This window comes from Sinohyriopsis cumingii, chromosome 5 (genome assembly GCF_028554795.1).
Source record: "Sinohyriopsis cumingii isolate HCF-2022 chromosome 5, ASM2855479v2, whole genome shotgun sequence".
Taxonomy (NCBI): domain Eukaryota; kingdom Metazoa; phylum Mollusca; class Bivalvia; order Unionida; family Unionidae; genus Sinohyriopsis; species Sinohyriopsis cumingii.
In genome coordinates, this window is record NC_142965.1 from 95,384,938 (window position 1) to 95,402,394 (window position 17,457).

The 17,457-nt window shown below is 34.3% G+C and overlaps 1 protein-coding gene across 2 annotated transcripts in view; it reads right to left on the reverse strand.

Moving 5' to 3' along the window:
• LOC149799807 (uncharacterized) overlaps positions 1–17,457 on the reverse strand; it is a 71,308-nt gene that overhangs the window by 25,621 nt on the left and 28,230 nt on the right. For both annotated transcript variants that reach the window (XM_089959223.1, XM_089959221.1), the window contains exons 5-6: positions 10,655–10,850; positions 8,254–8,301 (exon numbers count right to left, since the gene is read on the reverse strand). In XM_089959223.1, the coding sequence (XP_089815349.1) occupies positions 8,254–8,301; positions 10,655–10,850 (244 nt within the window). The remainder of the gene's footprint in view (positions 1–8,253; positions 8,302–10,654; positions 10,851–17,457) is intronic.

A 17,457-nucleotide genomic window follows, 5' to 3' on the forward strand; every position in this document is an offset into this window, starting at 1 on the left:
CTTTTCGAGAAATGTGAGTGGCCCTGAAAAGGGCCTTTTATCTTTATGGTGTAGGGGTGAGTTTAAGCAATCAACTTTAACTGCCTTAAGCCTTTGCCACGGCCAAGGCCTACTTCTGGACTACGTAATGTTGATGATGATGATTGGGTTGAAATCACTAAGGGTGGTACGGTAGGCTTAGTCACAGGGTTGGCGTGTTTAGCTCGGGAAGGTCGTATTCTCTTCGGTCGTAATAAAGAAGTCTGATACATTTGTTTCAGACTTCTTAACTCCTCTAAAATGTCCAACAGTACCGTGACCGTTTGATTTTCACCCTCTTGTTTCTTTGCTGCTACTTCTTCCTGCTGTTGTTGCTGTTGTTTTTTTCTTACCTCTTCTTATTGCTGCTGTTGCTGTATTGACCCACGATTTTTCGCCATGTTAAATTTCCCTTGTACGTATATGTTCCCAAGGGGGGTCTGTAATGCTAATTCCCATTGTACGTATAGTATCCCCCTTAACTACTTATAATTGTATAATATCAGGTCTTAAAATAGGCAATAATATCCTTGACTTATCTGACATTCATCTGATTTATAAATATTTCAAATGGGAGACCATCGACAGGAATATACATTTCAAATTGCATATAACTTTTGTATTTATATTATTGCCAGTTTTCTGTAAAAAAATAATTACCATTATCAAAGTTAAATTCTACTGTTATGGTTTACAAAATCTTCATTATCTATAATACAGCAGAGATAATTGCTGCTTTTTAGACGTTGACGTTGGGAAGTAAAATGACGAAAAGCCCTAGTTGCAAACTACTGTTGAGTTCCATTGTTATTGGTTACGCAGTTTTTTATATATGTATATAAAGCAACAGAGAAAGCAGTGGAAGCTTTGTATAGGTTGACATCGACAATACAAAAGACCAAGCTGTTTTGGAGGCCATCTTTCTTACACGAATCAATAAGCAGAAGTGACCATCATGTTGTATAAACATAGACGTTTGCAACTGAGAAATGGAAATACCCAAAATTCTTGCTGCCGCAATATCTTAAAGCAAACTAAGACCAAACTAGCCAAGTTATTTAGTGTGTTTTATTATACACACCAAGAACAACAGTAGTGATTTGTAATTATCGGGGTTTTTACCGCCAATTTGATTACATGGTAGACCACACATGCGGGTCAGTATATTTGGTCGAGGTATATTCCGTGAAGAACCTCCGTCACACGGGAAGCAACTGACTAACTTTCTCAGTTACCCGCATTTTATGAGCAGAAACTCGAGCTCACGCAGACAGACGTGTGGTGCGAATGTTCTGTAAAGGCAAGCGCCTTACATCACTCAGCCACCCCAAATGAGAAGTTATAAAATAAACGATTTATCAACGAAATCTCATATTTAATCTTACAATGTAATCCATTTGAATAGATAGTATGAAGGGGGTGAATCGAATGTGTTCCATTTCCGAACCATCTTGTAAATTATGGAAGCCATCATCTAAAAGTCTGCCAACATGAGATGACAAGCTAAATCGATTAAATTATTTCTCTAAAGTATGTTTGTTCGCCTGTTTATATACATGCTGAAGGTTTGTCTAACATAATGTTTGCCACACTTTTCAAACGTTATCATACAAGTAACATTGGGACAGGAAGTTCGACCGGTTAGTTTGAACGAAGTATAGATATGTGCTTATATTTTAGTTATTAGGGGATCCTAATCTTCAAACATTTCAGGTGGTGTCTTGAACATTAGACGTGTCACCCAATATTCACAGTGTTCTTTCTTGGTGTTTAGACGTTGACTATGTGCTTACTTTATAAATCAATGACGTTTGCGCGGTACATGTGAGAAATGGAGGGCTACATGCGTATATATACGAGTTTCATGTGAATCGTCTTAAACAAAAACATGCATGCGTAGCTTTTCTTTCAAATGTAGTAAATGACAATCTAGAATGACTCGCTTTCATAGCCAACATACAATGCCATTTCCTAACGATAATAAATATTTATTGGAATCCGAATATGCGTATGTATGAGTGTGAAAGCACAACAAGCATCCATGCGGAGATTTTTAAGTAGCCAGATAAAGTCAGAAAATAAAGGTGAAAGTGGAAAGAAATATATAATCGGGTAAAGTTAATTGCGCAATATAAGGTTATGAATAGAATGGCTACGAAAACGTATATTAGCCAAAATATAAATTAAATCATGGAGAAAGTATTTGAATCTGCACTAGAAAGAGTAAGAAACGCCTTACATGAAGCGCTAAAAAAGTGCTAGCAATAATTAGATTAGAGATAAACAAAGTATGAGATTAATTCTTGACTCCCAAGGAGATAACAAATAAAATTATTGGGAGGAAAAATACAAAAATTAGAGGAGGGGGAAGTCAGTTCAGAAAAAGATCTATCAAGTCTCTGTCGTAAATAGGAATCTCAGCGAAAGATAGGATTTAATGAATATCAGTATTACTAGTGGAGGAAGAACCTACGAATCCCGCTATGAACCACGGACCCACTGGAAGTTATTGGCTCTTTTCTCACACGCCCACATTGGTGAGCCGGCACTAACCAACTCTTTGAGATGTGAAATGGCAGTGATTGGTAAAGGCATGAGCTGTAGACTACTCGACAACCGGGAAACCCAAACACATGGAAAGCGTCTCACAAAAAAAGATGGAATTTATATCATCATGAAAAATATCAGCATCGTGCACTGCCTAAAGAAATTTGACGAAAAGGCAAATACACCAGTCATGTGCAAATTTGTATCCAGACAGAAAAAGATTGATTTCATAGGAAACCACACAAAAACTCAAGGGTTCTACGTACGATAAGACATCTCAAAATCTACATTGGACATCATAGAACATTTAAAAAGGAATGAATGTGTGAAAGTTGTCTGTATACGTAATTGCAAATTGTTTGTCAGACTCAATAACGAAATAATCCAACGCATTTGGCTGACTGATGATCTGTAAACATTATCGAGCTAGATTAGGCATGTGCTATGAAGACTCGCATGTTTCAGGTAACACTATTCTTATTTTAATTTTATCTAAATTCTTAAAAGGGATATGGGTCTACCCTCCTCACACTTTAATCAACATTAGTATTATGATGTGTTCCCTACTACAATGATACAATTGTTGCGTACATACTAAGGCAAGTCTGTAAACTAATAGACACATTTCTGAAGTAAGCTATGCTATTCTAGTAGCGATTAATTGTGACTACTACCTAGAAACTGTATGTTTCCTGTTGATATAACCCATTTTTCTTCCATAATAAATAGTTAGGTTTAGTATCAGGGCAAGTTTGGTTGAGAAGCTCTCCAAATAATCAATAACTACATCGATTTATACACCTACTTGAAAGTAAATGACATGTTATTAAAAATTTATTATACATTTAGCCGTCTAGCCTTGCAAATGCACATGATGGATTTTGGTGAATTGTTTGATGCTATAGTCATAATATAGCGTGTTTTTATATTGTGATTTGTATATGGTGATATTTATTTTTATGTAAGAATTTGAAATTAGTTGTGTACGTGTCTAACGAATTATACATTGGTGGAAGTATGAACTACTTTTCTACACCTTTTCTACACCGTCTATGGATAAAACAAAGGTGGCACCATTCTCTAACTGCCTTTTATGTCATTTTTTCTATTTGTCTTTATGCCTATTTAAGTTTAGTTATTGCTGTACCTTATATTTCTTTTAGTTATCACCAACCTTTGTATAGACTTTACTTCAAAATGTTTGTTTTCTTATTGTCTTAATTCTCTTCTTTTCGTACTTTCACTTTACTTTCTACTACACTTATGGTTTCTTCAAACATTTTGTTAGTTTTCTTTTCAATCTGTCTGTGACTTTCCTTAGCTGGTATACCACATCATTATCAACGTCTTCAGTAGCATTATTGATATAGCGCGATATTCATCACCATTGTTAAACGTCATCAGTGGGCACATTTTATCGACATAATCAGACGTGTATTATGGTCTCTGTACACAAACATGATAAGAGTACTATAAATTTTACTTATATCTGGCTCAATAAATATTGAAAAATTAACTTGTCTTATGTAATGGTTTCCCAAGAAAATAAGAGATGTGTTTAATTTTCTTAGGAACAAAATTATTCAGTATACCTTCTTCAAGACACCAACTTCGTTAGAAAATTGGAAAATTACATACCGGTTTCCTGCGGATTTGAATGTTTTCAAGTCTATATTCTAATAATTATATATGTGCAGCAAATTTATTGAATAATATATTCCACTACATCGGCCATATAATAAAATTAGAAATTAGGGGTAAAAGTATTATCATGGATATGACCGTTGGAAATGATAGATTTACACTTCTTAATATGTATGGACTCAGCGAGGCAACCCATATATTTACCTTGAGATAAAAAGGTATATTGCATATAATAAATGATTTGGTTTTAATTTAGGGGAGATTTAAATTATTCGATGGATGAAAATATCGATTTTTTCAGTTATATTCATGTAAATAACCCAGTAGCAATAGTTGTCTTACTTATATGTATAGAACATAATTTACTAGATGCATGAAGTGAACATACTATAGGGATATTACTTGGATGAAAGATAACCTAGTAAAACAAGCGAGACTGGGCTGTTTTCTTGTATCAGAAAGTATATTCACAATTAATGAAAGTATAAATGTTGAACCAGGATATAAGACTGATCATTCGTTGGCCAAAAGGAAAATTAGTCTTCAAAAAGGAAATGGAAAGAAAAACCTTCTGGAAATTTAACAAATCGCTATTATAAGAATCTGACTATGTGAAATGAGTAATAGGAGCTTTCTGTAAAGTTAAACATATGTATGTATGTGCTGAACAATAAAAAGGTTTGTATAATATACGTGTGTTCAATATCGAACTTGGTACACCTTTTTAACTTGTCTGTGAAACGAGTCTGTTAGAAATTATAGGAAAAACAATTGCATATGCATTATTTAGGAAAAGACTGCATGATCTACTGAAAAAGCAACAAATTGCAAATATAGGCGTTTAGAATACTGATGGACATAAAGAAACAGAATATATTAGAAGCATACAGATTATTACAGCTAGTACGATATGGATTGAAGAACGAGATAAATAGACCAAAATACGTCTGAAAGAAAATAGAAACTACATAAGTTAAATGATGCTGTCTCCTGTTAAAAATTAGCTTTTGTGATCAAAGAAAAGATATTATACGAACTTAGATAAAAAGTGTGAAGTTGATCTTGCCAATCATGAAATAATACTTAATTGTTGTAACATACAAAACAGAATGATTTACAAAAATAACTTATTCCAAATGAGATATTTTGGTTTGCTGCATACAGAGGCAATATCTAATATAAGTTGGCGTCGTCAGGCAATACATATTTTTGTATGAATCTTAAAATTGATAAAAGATAGATGATGGCAAACACATACTGGGAATTAAATGACTTATCTTATCCTCGGATTGAGACACAACATTCAGGCTGACTGGACATCTATTTGTTTAATTGATTTAATAATTCTATATCCAAAACAGCAAAAGATCATTGCTGTTAATTTTATTGTACAACAAGATAATGTTTATGGAAACAGTCAAATAGAGAAGGTTTAGGACAAATAGTGAATAGAGTCATACATATAAGCTATCTACGCGCTGATCAAATCTTTGAATTCCCTTTTTCCAGAATTTGCTCATTGCCAAGCAAATGTATTTTCTAGCAGCGATTACCCACCAGAAAAGATGACATCTGCGACATATTATACGGTATCCTTTCTTGCTGTGTACGTGTAGGCTACGATATTTGTTTCTATTGAAATGAAAATATTTTCTATTTGTCTTTGTATACTAACTTTAAAGTATGTATATCAACAAAATATACTTGTTTTCCTCTCCTTTCCTTCCTTAGCATACTTTTGCATCTTACATTGAAAACAAATGTTGTTTAGAATCGAATGCTGTTTTACTTAGCTGCAATGCTGAGACACTATTTATAATATTTGCCATATACTTCATCTCAATAAAACGTTTGGAGAAAACAAATAAATTGCATGACATGTTGCACAGTTTGTATCACAACCCATCTTAAATATCACTCTGGTATAAGTGCTACTGGATTAAATATTTTTATTTATGAGAGAATAGTATGAACATTTGATTCTGCTTCATTAAGCTAAATAATAATTGAATAATAGTTTCTTTTTTAATTCAGAACTAACGAGGAAATCTTTGCACTTCTTAGTTCGTTTATAACCACGTACAGAACTGCTTTTCTGACGTGATTTAATACTTTCACCACAGGATAATTTCAATATATATATATATATATATATATATATATATATATATATATATATATATATAAATTATAATCTCGCTTATGTTAGGTAAATGTGCATGATAATGTACAGCAAAATGAGTAATATAGAATAAACATTTCTTATAGAAACGTCTTCGCGATATATTTGCCAAAATTGAATAGAAATTATCCAACTGTTGATATTGATGCTGCTTTCGTAAAAGTATCTTCCCTTTAACAGCTTGATTCACTGAAATATAACATTCTGTATAAAGCTGACAACATAATTTACCATGCTGAGTACAATCCACATTTAATGAATGAAGGTAATATAATAAATAAATATTGGGACCTTTCATTTATATTTTCCAACGGTAGCGTTAAGTATACACAAAACAGCTTGCTGATTTCTATTGTTATTGATGTGTGCCAGATAAACACTCAGTAACTGAGTTGGTATTATGCCTATCATGCTTTTGGTCATATATATTGTCCACGGCCACCAACCTATCAACCTATATTCTACTATACCAATCTATCATCTTTTGTCTGATGAATGTATTTACAAATTCGATACAAATGTGTTAATAATATTATGTATTAATTCAACATTAATTATGAAATGTAATGTATATTCAAAGAAACAATTGAATGTACCATTTTTTCATAGCATGTAATAAATTATATATAATTAAATGTTCAGTTATCTTTTAATTTTGTTCACTGTTTCCTGTCCGAGATCAGTATAATTTGGAGTCTCTGTACCTGGACTATTAAAAACGCACATACATTCACACACACACGCATATTAATCTAATTATCTAGCCAAGAAAATCGATAGCACAGTAAGAGACCAACATAACGAAATGCAAGCCACTTATGCACGTTTGTTTGAATACTCGTAATTCCGTTTTGGGTGACATATCAAAATAATGTTATTAATAACTGGAATATACATTTTTTCTCTGTTAGATCGTCAAGATAAAAAACATGAGGATCAGGTTAACGGTATTGATAAAGTGGGGCATGATTTATCACATGAAATCAATTATAGGAGCAAACGATGATTGAAAATGATCTGACATCAATTTAGTATAAATGAAAACAACAATGCACAACCGAAAAATAACGGCCAATGAAACGAATTCATATTATCGACTGTATCAATTGAGGCGTATCCTAATAGTATTTAGTCAATACTTAATATGACTATTATTGTACTCTATTGGAAAACATAAAACTTAGTAAATTATGAAAGTAACATTTTTGAAACTGATTTTTTAAAAATGTAACAGAGTGATAAGCTTAACAATATGTCCAGAGTGGCAAACATATTGAATATCATTATGCACAAATAATCAGTTCCTTCCAGAAAGCATATGAAATATGGAGTGGAAAACTAGACTAGAATAAAACTGTAATTACCACTCTCAATAAACTGAGTTTTGCTGAACGTTTTAGTATCATTTAATTACTTGTTTCTTGTTTATTTCAATGCATTAAATGGTTAATCATTTAAGTCAGTCAGCTTGGTTTCACTGCCTTTTCTGACATAAAATCATCTGTGTTAATATATTTGGTTCATAATAGTGGTTTATGTATGTACTCTGTGAAGTCAGCAAGAGAAGACGGAAAGAGCTCTCAAACACGAAGTTATACATTTTTTAAAGAATATTAAGCTGGCAACTTCTTTGTTATGTCTTTGAATGTAATACTTTTTAATGACACATCAGACTAGCATAAATGCATCGAATTCAAGACATATTTTTACATGTTACCTTGACCGTATTCTGTGATTATCAAATATTCCTGACACACCTTCTGCATGTATGCATGATCATGTCAACAGTATATGATCTAGTGTTTTTTGTTTTATATATGTGTGCGTTTTTGTGTGTATCTGCTTCTAGTTCGATTACTAACCATCTGACACATTCGAAGCTGGAATAGGGGACGGTGAAGGTTCGAGTTCTACACAAGAAAAAAAAGAAAAAGGCAGAATTGCTAGATATAATAATAATAATAATAATAATGATAATGATAATAATAATAATAATGAGGACTTCGTATAGCGCCTAATCTTTAGAAGCTCTAAGCGCTTTACAACATTTGACAGCACATATATGATAAAAAATATAATGATATGATTACAAAAACAAACACCATGAAATTAGAAAAACATTAAAAAAAACATGCTGAGAATATTTAAGGTAGGACACATTAGGTCTTTAACTATGTTCTTGCAGTCTAAATAAGTGAGTTTTGAGAGCCCTCTTGAATGTGATCACTGTGTCGTTGTGTCTAAGTTCAGTGGGCAATTCATTCCACGTTGCTGGGCCCTGGTATGCAAAAGAACGCTGTCCATATGACTTTATTTTCATACTTGGAATAATGAGTATACGATTGTCAGAAAAGGCGTATAATATAACGCTAAATTAGTATTAGCTTTTAGCATATATGGTATATGCTATTCAGTATGAATACTTCATACAGTGCCTGTTATATTGGAACCTTTTTAAGGTCGAACAAAAATGGTCTAGAATTGACCCAGCGATAAGGAAAAAGAAACAGTCTCTCTCGGTTAGAGATAAAATTTTGACTACTACTTTTACTATTATCAATAAGAATTATTTTTATTACTATTGCTAGAGAAAAGCATTAATAAAATACAATAGAATGCGCTGCATGAGACTATTAGTTTTAGCCAAAACCGCATATGGTACGATATGTAGTGTGGGTAATGTTTTGACAATGTCACACAGATACACACACATACACACACACACACACACACATGTATATATATATATATATATATATATATATATATATATATATATATATATATATATATATATATATATATATATATATATATATATATATATATATATATATATAGTGAGAGAGAGGGAGAGAGATTGTAAATTATAGCATAGGTTGTAATAATCGCGAGTATGCCAATGACAAAGCCTGTTAAGAACAAATTGTAATTAAGACGGAAAAAAGGATAAAATATGAAGTCGATGGTGCTGCTAAGACCGGACCGATATAATGCACGACCTCTCTGGGTTTCATAACTTAATATGATTATTCCCAAAACACAGGTCAGTGGGAATCTTGCATGTTACTAATGGTCATGCACTTTTTGCTCTATCAAACCAAAACGTTATTTTGAAGGTTCAGAAATGAGTTTTTATGCATTAGTTGATAAACCTTTGAGACAGTTGTGGCCTGTTGTTGATCGCAAGATATGTTTATAAATTCTAGTTGTTCATTTGCACATGTCCTGTTTTAGCTTTCGCTTTTTTATTGAATTAATATTAATAGCGATCCATAAATCCCTTATTCACTTCAGGGAGAATCAAAAATTTATCCTAAACTAAAACCATTTCTACGCCCTTGTAAAAGGCTATTAACATTATCTGTAGCATATAACCCACACCACACTTTATCATCTCTGAAAACATACACGTCCCAATGCATTTACAATGGAAAAGTATTGAAGTCAATAATAATAATAATAATAATAATAATACTTGCAAAATTCTTAGTTCAGTTCAAGTACATATTAAAACAAACTGGCCTTCGGAACTTGAATTGTATAAGTCTGAGTATTAGCAATGGTACAAACAGGATTTCCGCTAAGAAGGTGCTGCCTATTTGTTGTTATTAGCATATCCATATAACTTATTTACCTTATTTCAAGAGTTCTAACCGAAATTGTCCTTCCGGGTCTTTCAATGAGCATATCTGTTTCCGTCAAAAACATTAGAGGTTTTGGGTTGACCTTGGTGTTTTACGGCACAGCAACATAAGTAGAACATACGGAGCAAAGCATTTAAAGTACAGTGTCTTGTCAAGCAACACACTACAGTAGCCGACACAAATTGAACCCATACAACCATTCGAAAGAGCACTAGCCAGCTTCATTGATTCGTTGTGTACAACAGTTAGCAGAGTCCACTGGGTTGTATTCTACATTTCTGAACCAGCAAGGGATTTTAAAATATGGGGAACGTCCTTAATAAAATAGCAGTTATAAAATGTACTTATAGGGAATGCAAATCTAACCAGATGACATAAATTTGCCTATAATAATGCCAGTCTAAGGTCATTTGATTTATGTTGGATCGGGTAAAACGTTTTATAGAATGAAATACAGGCCTACGAAAGAACCGAATCTAAAAAATGCCAGATTTTCGGATTTGGGCCATATACCTCTTGGCAATCATTTATCTCTCATTGGGCAATGTATTTGACCAAATGCATACATTTAACGTGATCAATTACTAAACGAAAGTGGATTTCGGGTAAATATTACCTTCTATGTTGGTCACTACCAGAAAGATGACCACACCCAGACCGACCGCTGCCAGTACCGAGAGGGTTATACTCAGTATGAGCCTGCTATCTATGCAATAGGTCCATAGCTCTTTAAAGGACTGAGACCACAGTTCGGAGTTCTTTCTTGGTCTCAGTGGCTTAGACGCAGGGGGCATCGGCAGACGACGTTTGCGCTAAAATAAAGAAAACTACCTTATTTTGTACATTCAAATGATATATTTGTCAACGTATTTACATGCACCACTGCCACTTTGCAAGCTCTCCATGTGGTCTTATAGTTAAATAATCCAACGAAAACATATTAGTGCAAATTTTATATTTGTTTGTGAAATCATGTGGATATTTATCATCGCAATAGAACTAACTGAAAAATAGACGTGTCATTGAATAGGGTAATTCTTTGTTTTCTTTAGAAACATGCTTTAGTTAAAATCAAGCATTAATATTGGTAATTATGTGATGCCAAAAACTGTTCCCGACTAAATTATTGATCATCTAGATGAAGCTGATTTCCGAGTAAAACCTCGATGTCTAGAAGCCAATGAATCATCAGGTGATACACGACTTCAGCTGAATGTTTTACCGATTAGAATACATTGATTTATTACGTGAAAGGGAGATAAGTATAACTTTTGGGCAACTAAAAAGATTGTATTGTTATTATTCTTCCAGTATAACGTAATTTACATTTAATCAATAAAACATTCATTTTCTATAACTCATTTTGTTACGAATCTATGGTCATAAAATATGTTACTAAAAAAATCAAAACTAACAAGTTTTATAAAACGTAAATGATAATTTAATTATCAAATTTATAAATGAAAATATGAGAGGAACTGGCAGTATTATGAAATGAATCCAAACTAGTAATGAAACAGTTATATAAAAGTCTAAAAGTATGAAATCTACCTATTAAACTTCAGAAACGGGAAGTTGCTCTCCTATGAAAGATTAACAATAGATCCAGAGTAATAGTATAGTCCCAAAAAATGAGCACCTTCTACTTCCCCTGAAGAACCAAAAAGAATTCCTCTCAAATATTAGCTTAGTACAACATGAAACACGTTCGCAAACCTTATTTTACAACAGTTGAACACAAGAAATAAGAATGACTCCAAAATAGGAATGAATAAGATTACGTAGTTATCTTATATACAACTTTTATTCGTACTATATTTCACAACATACCCCACATGACAGATGATACTACTCATTCTAATTTTACAAAATACATAATCATCTACCAGAAATAGCCAATAAGAATTGACCTAATTGTTCTAAAATAACCCCTGATCGATCTGTCCAGTGAAAAAGGCCGAGTCTCGTATACATGTTTACTAAAAATGCTATTATTAGTACGGTTAAATTGTGTGCTTTTAATATTCCTAAAATAGGCACAATAGATCTAAGGATAATCTGTACAATTTACAGTCACGAACAAAAATTAGATAAAGTCATGTACAGGATTTGCAAAAATTTTGTTATACATAAGAAATCGCAAATGTAATGAAACTTAATAAAGATCAATTTAATTATTTCACATAATATATTCTCGCGGCCGACAACCAGCATAGTAACTTTAACATTTTTACTAATTTATTGATAGTATATGAAGGTTTTCATTTTAATATTTCTCTCATTTTTATGGGACACTTCGGAGCCTGTATGTTAGTACCTACTAGTAATTGTTAATTAATGAAATAAGTGATTTCATAGCTAAATAGATTTCGAATAAGAAAAATCAATACAAACGCAGATAGATCTGTGCAGCTATTATGACATTTACTGTATGCATCTTCAGGCACAAAGTATTAGAGGAATATATCGTCAGATCTCCTCTAATATTTCATTACATTTGAATACAAATAATCACACTCTTCTCTACTTTTATTTCATGCAAACAGATAATGTGCATGGAGATACTGATATACTGATAAAGGAAAGTTATTGGATTCATACATTATATACTTTGTATTATAATGGCCTTAATACCACGGCGCTGTATAAAACAATGTATATCATTTTGATTAAAAAATTGATGTATTGTATATCCTTTATGAAAATATAATTGTATGCATGACTGGTTCTCTCTATTTTATTATTTTACTTTTTTAAATAGATAAAATACTCATACGTCGCTCGATCTCTCATCACCCAAACATAAATTTATGGAATATAAGCATAACTGTAAAAGGAACATTTAATGAGGCAAATCAATTTAATTAATTAAAAGCTGGTGCGAAATGTTACCTCCGAAAGCATAAAGAGTGAAATAAACATTGTGTAGATTGTATGTTTCAAATATCCAAGAAACAAATGATAATATAGTTTGAGACGCATATATAAGAATAATCTGTACAGTGTCGTTCAGTATGCTGCTGCATATTTATTCGGAAAAATATATGAATGCCTTCATGTTTATCGAGAGTAGTTACAAATGCCATTGTATGTTTACGCTTACGAAATACTCTTAAATTGTGCACTGATTCTTACAGATATCCATTGTCATGCTTATTCCGCGATTTTCTGCTTTTCAGATCTTTTCTGTCATAATTCCAAGGCCTAATATCTGTAATGTATTATCATGTGTAATACATTGTACCGACATATGTTTAAAATTCTGTCATAGTTTTTGAATGGAGTATGAACTTGAAATGATGCTTCTTGAGAAAACGGAGATTCTTCAACGTGAATAAAGCTTTGTGTATGTTATTGACTCAAGGTAATGTTTCATATTTAGTTACGTACAAAAGTTAAGTTTACACACCACTGTACTATTAAAGTGGACTTACCTTTTTGGTTGTATCAAGTTTTAAATAATTAAACATGTTGACTATTAAGTTGGCTGTTCCAACAGTGATGTGAATGTAAGGGTTTTAAATTAAATGTTACAGATCTGTGTTAACGCTTTCTGTTCTTGACGACTTTACCCTTTTTACCACCCACGAGAGTATTCCCGTTCATGACTCGTCTTTGCGCAGTATTAATGATTGCCCACAGAAGGCTTCATGCGAGAATATCTACAAGGATGCTTATTCGTCCCAAAATAAAAGTCGTTGTAGGCATACGCGAACGTTTATCTACGTTTTGTGAATCAATGCATCTTTACTTTCGCTAGCACACCGTGTATGCATCTATGCACGAGGTTGTCAAACGGTTTCCATTTACACCACTACTGTCTCGAACTCGGTTGTGGTAGTAATTATATTTTCGATGGCCATCGAGTAGTGTATGCGAATTGTGATTGAACTACTTTGCTCTTCCGCCAGAATGTCTGAAGATACACGTACTCTTGTATGCAGCGGTACTAAATTTAATTTCCTAGCGCCACCAGCCAAAACAGTTGCTATACATAGCTTTTACATCAAATCTGGCCGGTTTCCCGTCCTATGGATGTTGCCTTGGTCCCAGTTCCAACAACGTCAAAGGCTACAGTTGTTGCTGAGGAGCATTCACAAATAAGATTAACGATAACACCCATGCGTTTATATTGCACAAGTGCAAGGATTATTTTGGTGGTTTCATCTTGCAGCTCTTGTTCGACTCTAAGTGTCGTGTCAAGTAGGTATATTTTAGAAGCCATATAATTCTGTTAATAATGTTACCCCACACTGGAATTGCTGGACAGCTGATTATGCCCAGGCTCATCGCGGCCGGGTGCAACACGCACACGCACGTATAACCAAGTATGTTGCTAAATGGTATAACTGCCATGAAATTATTGAAAATTTTGATGAGCATATTTATATCTCCGGGAATTGTTTGTCCGCTTTTAGATTTACCCAAACAAACTTTGTTCGTTCTTTCTTTTGTTCAAGACATGTAATACGGTCAAGCACGTCTTTTTTGAAAATCAGTCGGGAGTTTTCTTTCTCCAGTTGAGCCATTGCTTGTTCAATATAACTGACGGAGAATTATATCGCGTTGATTAATCGCTGAATATTTCATTAATGACGATGAAAGCTTTTCCCGAGTTGCAATTTAAAGACCAATTATTTTATACTTATTATCGTGCCATCCTATGATGTTCGATGCCTCAGAAAAAGCTTGAATCGTACATATCCAGCCAGAAACGCTTGGGTCGCAAATGATATTTACATTCATGAGAACATCTGGATCTATAGGTCAGCTCCATGCTCCAGGTTTGCGAAAAGGTTGACCGGGTGGGGATAGGGAACGTTGAGTAAATATCCAGGTAAAAGCATATCGCTGCACATGATTATTGCGAACCTGGATATCCACTGTATTCATGGAAAACTGACTGATGTCAGGAGAAGAACCTGAAAAACGAATCGATACCGAATGTTACAAGCAATGATTTCGCACATAATACATCCAAAGATATATGTGTGCGTCGAAGCGCAAAGCAGACCCTTATCAATGACATTAACATGAATCCCGGAAATATGTCGGTGAAACAACCGCCAGATAAATTAACAAAGGAGGCGGTAGGGCCAAGGTTGCACTTAGAGGTAGAGGTTTGATATCATAAACGTTACAAGAAGTAGACAGCGATAAAGTACTGTCCTTGTGGATTTGTGAAGGGTGAATTCGCCTTTTAAAAGTTAGCGCGACAAGTCACCCCCATGGAAGACTGGATCGTGACCTACCAAATAAGTATTGTGGCAGAATTACCCATTGGTGGCTTCATCTCAGTATGCCCAAAGAAACTCATCATTTAGATCTATTCCACGCGAATGGGTACATACTCGGACATACAAATGCGCGTTAAACGTGTTAAACGATTATATTAGATATAAGGAAGCCAAGACGCTGGCATCTAAACATTCAACAAATGTCGAAGATGCGTTCAAAATATATATGAACGTTAACGTGTAATATGACCGCGTCTTCGTCATGTGGTGAACATTTTCTCGGAGCTGTCGCTACGTTGCTGGAAAAATACCTCATGAGACTTCGTGGTAGATAGGCAGTCGAAAATCACAATCAAGACATTGTGGAACGATTCAAACATACACTTGCGAAATGAGTATTCCAGCATTAGTACGTGCAAGAATCGTTGATCACAAGACGGTCTGGAATGTCGGCGACGCGGGTTAGAAGGAGGACATTGATGTGTCACTGACCCTTTGTGGTCAGTTGAATTAATCAATATATCAGACTGGATTGACAGTTAACTCTGCATGATCTAGCAAACACACACAAACGAGTGTTGGAACCACCTGGTAGTACATTCGTGCAGGAAGAATTACAAATGCACGTGGTCGTTTCAATGCACTCCAGTCCAGCCGCTAATAACAAGCTTGACAAATAACGTTCATCAGTATCAGTGAGTGGTTCCAGTTCAATCATGGTTTTCGACAGCGGCGCAGCCTAAGGCATGACCAGCAATGAGAAGTATGAACGGTGTCAAGTTTATGCACACGGAAAGTTGCAAAGACATCCATGAGCAGGAACACATCAATATACAGGAAATTACGTGGTAGTTCATATGGTGTCAACAGCCAAACATGGTGTGCGCAAGCGTAATCGGCGGCCGAACTTCCTCCGAAATCAAGTATGAATAAAAGACCTAAATCGGTGGCAACATAGTTTAAGAAACCTCTCCTTGTCATACATGTATCCGTACAGGAAGATTCTTTGGCACGGAAACAATCTCAGAAACTCCTGATCTACCCCTGCCGCACCGTATTATCGAGTGATATAGTGTGATCGTTGCCATCCGCCGAAAGGTTTTTGACTTATTTGATGATGAAGTACAACGGATTTGTTATTTTGCCTGTGTAAATTCTCAGCTGCACGTTACACTCACTTTAGTGAGAGTGATGTGTGCGCATTAGTCATTTGGCAGTGATAAAGAACCTTTCCGATGAAGATCCAGTATTTAATCCCTAAGGAAAATTCGTTTATCACAGAGGGTGTCATAATGACGTCTGTGAACGTTTTGTTGCTGCAACCTAAATCGATTTTAGGAACAATTCAACCACATTCTCATCTCGGTAAACATTATGCAGATCAGTTGCTCACTAGTACCGGACTACAATGTAAGACAGCCATCGTGAGATTTGTTTAGCATCCGCCGTTGTAATCAGATGTCTCCATAGGGGTGGCCTAAATGTCAGATCCAGTCATTCAAAGTCAGCGCAACATAAATATATATATTTATATTGCGCTGACTTTGAATGACTGGATATATATGGAACTTTCTTCAAATCACTGCGCTGAATTTCAGAATGTTCTTTCCATGCACTGGTACTATCGTAAGTTACGGCTTCACTTTGAGCCTGGCAGTAAACGTCGTGGATGTCAAGCAAATATTGCGTGATTAATACATGTAGGTATCGTCCACAAGGAAACTTTCTTCGCTTGTCCTCACTGTACTGGTACACAATTTGGAAATATATTATATACAAGTAATTGTGCCGTGCCCTTTTACTCAACTTTAACAAGACAACATTATTATGAATTCAACTAGTCAGAGCAAACACATTAAGGGCGATGCCAGGGTGGAGTCCTTCACACATTTTGATGTCAGTAAACAGTTTAGGAAATTCTGTGTTTTCAAATTTGATTTCACTCATGTGCTATTTGTATTTTACATGCTGATCTGTATACTCGTGTGCTGAATAAAGAGCGAATAAAACCGCCGTTCAAAACAACAGTTGTAGTTTACACGAAGGTGTTGGAATATGATTAGACACGAAGAGGCATGTAAGAGGAAACCTAAGTTTTAATTTCCATGCATCGAAAAGAGGCCACCCTGAACCTAATATGTTTTTATTGATGCAAAACCTTAATCGATTTCATTTTTGATGC